At 38.0% G+C, this 4,153-nt stretch overlaps 1 protein-coding gene across 1 annotated transcript; it reads left to right on the top strand.

Annotated features, from left to right (window-relative positions):
* Nucleotides 1-220: 220 nt before the first annotated feature.
* On the top strand, nucleotides 221-1,285 carry si:dkey-248g15.3 (putative glycine-rich cell wall structural protein 1). The gene is made up of 6 exons (XM_005453338.4): nucleotides 221-344; nucleotides 443-488; nucleotides 706-716; nucleotides 805-879; nucleotides 976-993; nucleotides 1,088-1,285. Exons 2-6 carry the CDS (start codon nucleotides 479-481, stop codon nucleotides 1,199-1,201), a joined length of 228 nt encoding a protein of 75 aa, XP_005453395.1. The 5' UTR covers nucleotides 221-344; nucleotides 443-478; the 3' UTR covers nucleotides 1,202-1,285.
* The last annotated feature ends 2,868 nt before the right edge of the window (nucleotides 1,286-4,153 follow it).

The following is a 4,153-nucleotide window of genomic DNA, read 5'->3' as shown; positions in this document are numbered from 1 at the left end:
TAAACAGATAGATAATTGTGTTTTCTCTGCAGCACACGTTACAGAAAATTGTTGAAAATTGTTGTGAATGGAGGGTCTTTGGCACTTCGCAGCAGAACAAAAGCTGTCCCATAATGTTGACATTCGACCAGTTTCCTTTATACAACTATGCCGTTACACCCCTGCCCTCAAGCATGGAAGGCATGTTTTAAGGTGGAACTGTCAGTTACCTTTTTACCTGTCCTACAACTATTAGTAGCAGGTGTGGGTGCCTCCTAAACACACCCTCAACCTTCATCGCCTCTCCTTTAAATACAGGTGTCGAAGCAGACGTCAGACACAAACAGTTTTGCCTTCTTCATCAGGTATGCACCACTTATTGCATTTATTGTTGACTCCTTGTAATGATTACACAGAACGTTTAAGAGTGTTTCATTTTTCTCAAATTGTGTATTCCTTTTAGGAAAAGAATTTCTACCACGCTTGTTAAAAAGACAAAATGAGTGACCGTGAGTCTCTGATTAAGCTGAAAATATCATGTGTTGTTTCTGCCATTTGTGCAGTTGCCATTCAGTTAAATTCTGTGATTGGAAACTGCTTTCATTTTTGGTTGCAGCCTTATGATTGCAGTCATCTATCCTGTTCTTTTGCAAATTCACATATCATGCTTGGCTTCTCTTCATCTAATCTTTTTTTTCTTACTTTGTTTTTTGTTTTCAACTATAGCTGCAGCTGAAGTAAGTACTTTTATTTCATTTGATTGTTCTACACCTGGGACAAACAGCATTATAAACATGTACTTATAAAGCAATTTTCTCCTGTCAGAAGAAGAAAGAGAAAAGTCCTCATGAGGAGGAAGGATCGGGATCAGGATCAGGATCAGAGGGAGAAGGATCAGGAGTAAGAAAAGTTTCACATGTGCTTTCTGTTGTTTTGCTCTGTTGATTCTGTAATATTGTAGCATTCATGTGTTTATTTTTTCTTTATCTCTTACAGGGAGAAGGAAAAGGAAAGGTACAACTTCAGCAGCCGTTTGGAATTGAAAGTTTGCTGTCATCTGAGTTACAATACATTTTTAATCACTTAATTTTCTAATGGTTGTTTACAGGGGAAAGGGAAAAAGCATGGAAAAGGAAAAGGTCATGGACATGGGCAGGGAAAAGGAGGCGGACATGGACATGGGCAGGGAAAAGGAGGCGGACATGGGCATGGTCCTAAATAAATGATGAAGAATTCACTGAATCAGCATTATCTGATGACTGCAAAAAGATAAATATCTCTCTAATAAACTAATACAGAAAGAAGACTGTCTTGTTTATTGACATAAGTATTACAAATTACAGCTACAAAAGATGTGTTGGATCCTTTCTAAAATTCAGTAACGTTTGTTGACGAATCAACAGTCTTTGATAACAGTTAGTCATGTTCAAAAACATAAAAACTAAAAATGGCACAATCATATCAAGTCATTTGCAAGCTGCTACAAGTGTTAAATGTATAATATTTAATGGAAGGAAGCAGTTCAGAAACATCTACATACATTAGATTTCTAACATACCCATAACAAAAGAACATGCTGTATGAATCATTAAACAAATAAGATGTATAGGTAAGGACAACATGCTTATTTATCCTGAGGAAGGTGCTAACTAGAGAGGTCAAACAGGCTTGACTAGCAGGAGCTTGAACGTATTCTATCTTTATGGTAATTATCTAGTGTGGGGACACATTTTAGGTTAGCCAAGCACTGAAAATGTGTGTAAGTCTAATATAAATAAACATGCTGTTTAAGGATATGTATGCCAGTAGAGTACAACTTTAATTTGCATGGGTGTCTTCAGTGGTTCCTGATCTGTTTTAAAAGTTTCATATTTTAGTCATTAACATGATCAAATACTGCAATTTCATGTTTCCTGGCCAAGAAATATTTCAACAAACAACCATTAATATGGCATTTTGTTTTTCCACAACACAAACATCACAGGTACACATGTTCAACTGCTTTTCACACCACAGCAACTCGATGCATCGAGGCATTTAGACTTGCTCCAGTGAAGAGTTTAAGCTGAGCATCAGGATGTGATTTGAGTGATTTTGAATGTGACACGGTTTACAGAGAATAGTCCAAATACAGAATAAATAATGTGTGATCAAAAGTTGAAAATGACTTCTTCAAGCTTCAAGACAACAGCAAATCAGAAGACACTCATTTCAACTGAAGCACTGTAAACAGAAGAGCCTCTCTGAATGCACATGTCAAACCTACTGCAGCAGCCTATTTGGTTTTGGTTTTAAGTCTTAGCATTGCTTTAAAGAATTATGGACAAAAACAAACAAACAAAAAAAAACCATCATAAGAGGCAATGTTTTGCTAAAGATTCTGGAAGTGAATGATTGCACTGGTTGTGTGCTGCTTTTTTACTCACTTTCAAAACATTGTGGTTCCCTGATTACCTCAACAGTATCGCAAAACCTGTCAATCCTTGTGGAAAGTGCTTCAAAGAGGTGCTGTAAGAAACGTCACTGTAAACTAATGAAGCTGAAATCAACATGGACAGCACAAAGCTGTGTTCTTCCATTTTTTATTGTCTACCGTTTGTGCTCAAAAACCTCCATTAGAGACATCTATTTATAAATTATCCAGAGCAGCGACATCGTTAGCAACAATGTCTCCTGCGTGAAATAAAATTTTGCTTCCCATTCATGGCTGTGTTATTATCTGCAGCACTGCAATGAGTCACATGTTGAATGACGCAGTTCCCTCTACTATGCTTCATTGTTTGTGTATAATAGTTGACATTTTCTAACTCATTGTGCTATTCTTAGCATGGCAGCAGTTCTGCAGGGAATGAGATTATCTGACATCATCCAAATAAATTCTCTTAAGATCCTGTCTCGCTTTTTATATCTAAAAGCGGATTAATACCTTCACTTGTTTTTCTGCTCGATTCCTAATCTCTTAGCAGTGCCACCTATGCTGTGGCATCTTACCACACTTTCTTGGCATGGGTTTTGCTGTTATTAGCTACAATATGTTCCGCTGCTTTAATAATAAATACTGACTTTACCTCCAATTCATTTACATGACTTGAAACTGACTGGACAAAAATTGGAATATTGAAGAAATACAACGTTTTCACAGTATTCTGTGCAGTCCTTTAAAATATTAAGTGCACCCTTACTGCTTCCCTAGGAATAAAGAGGAGAAATAGTAGCCAAGAGTTGCTAATCAGATCCAACTGATTAAGTGATTATCAGTAAGTATGATAATACTCTATAAAGGCAAACATTTTCGCAGTTTGCTGGTCTAGAGAATTCAGGTGTGTGTTAGCTCAGTGCTATAACGTTCCCAGGAGTGGATCTGCTTACAAATTCAGCCCAACGTCAGACTCAGGGAGCCCAAGAGCTCCATCTCAAATCTGCAGGCCTCATAACATAACAGTACATATTGGTTATTTGGAAGGGTAGCCTGGAGAATGTCTATTCTCTTAAAAAAAAAAAAAAAACATTAAAAAAAATCATGGCAGCACTTTGCAAAGATCTAGCTTAACAAGCCACAAGATTGTTGCAACAAAAACTTGTTGTTGTCAGAAACCAAGTACAGCATATCAGCACGGTGGTGGAGGGCTGATGATTTGGGTTGGTTTTGATAGCTTTGTTGTTTTTGGTTTTACAAACTGTTCCCACAAAGTTGGGAGCATAAAATTCTCCACAATTTCTTGTTATGCTGAAGCATTAAGATTTCCTTTCACTAGAACTAAGGGACCGAGCCCAGCTCCTAAAAAACATCCCCACACCATAATCCCCCCTCCACCAAACTTTGTACTTGGCACAATGCACTCAGACACGTATGGTTCTCAGACTTGTCAGTCATTCCAGAGAACCAGTCTCCCCAGCTCTAGAGTCCAGTGGCACTGTGCTTTACACTACTGCACCCGATGATGAAGATGACTGCTTTGCTTTGTACTTGAATGCAGCTTCTTAACCATGGAAACCCATTCCATGAAGCTCTCTACACACTGTTGTTGCACTAATCTTTAGGCTACATGAAGTTTGGAGGTCTGTAACAATTGACTCTGCAGAAAGTTGGCAACCTCTGTACACTATGCTCCTCAGGATCTGCGTGTTTAACGCAGAAAATAGCAGAACTCTGGAAAAAAAAAGAACATGCACC

Source organism: Oreochromis niloticus, linkage group LG19, assembly GCF_001858045.2.
Source record: "Oreochromis niloticus isolate F11D_XX linkage group LG19, O_niloticus_UMD_NMBU, whole genome shotgun sequence".
NCBI lineage: Eukaryota > Metazoa > Chordata > Actinopteri > Cichliformes > Cichlidae > Oreochromis > Oreochromis niloticus.
The sequence above is the reverse complement of the archived record's forward strand: the minus strand, read 5'-3'. Positions and strand labels throughout refer to the sequence as shown.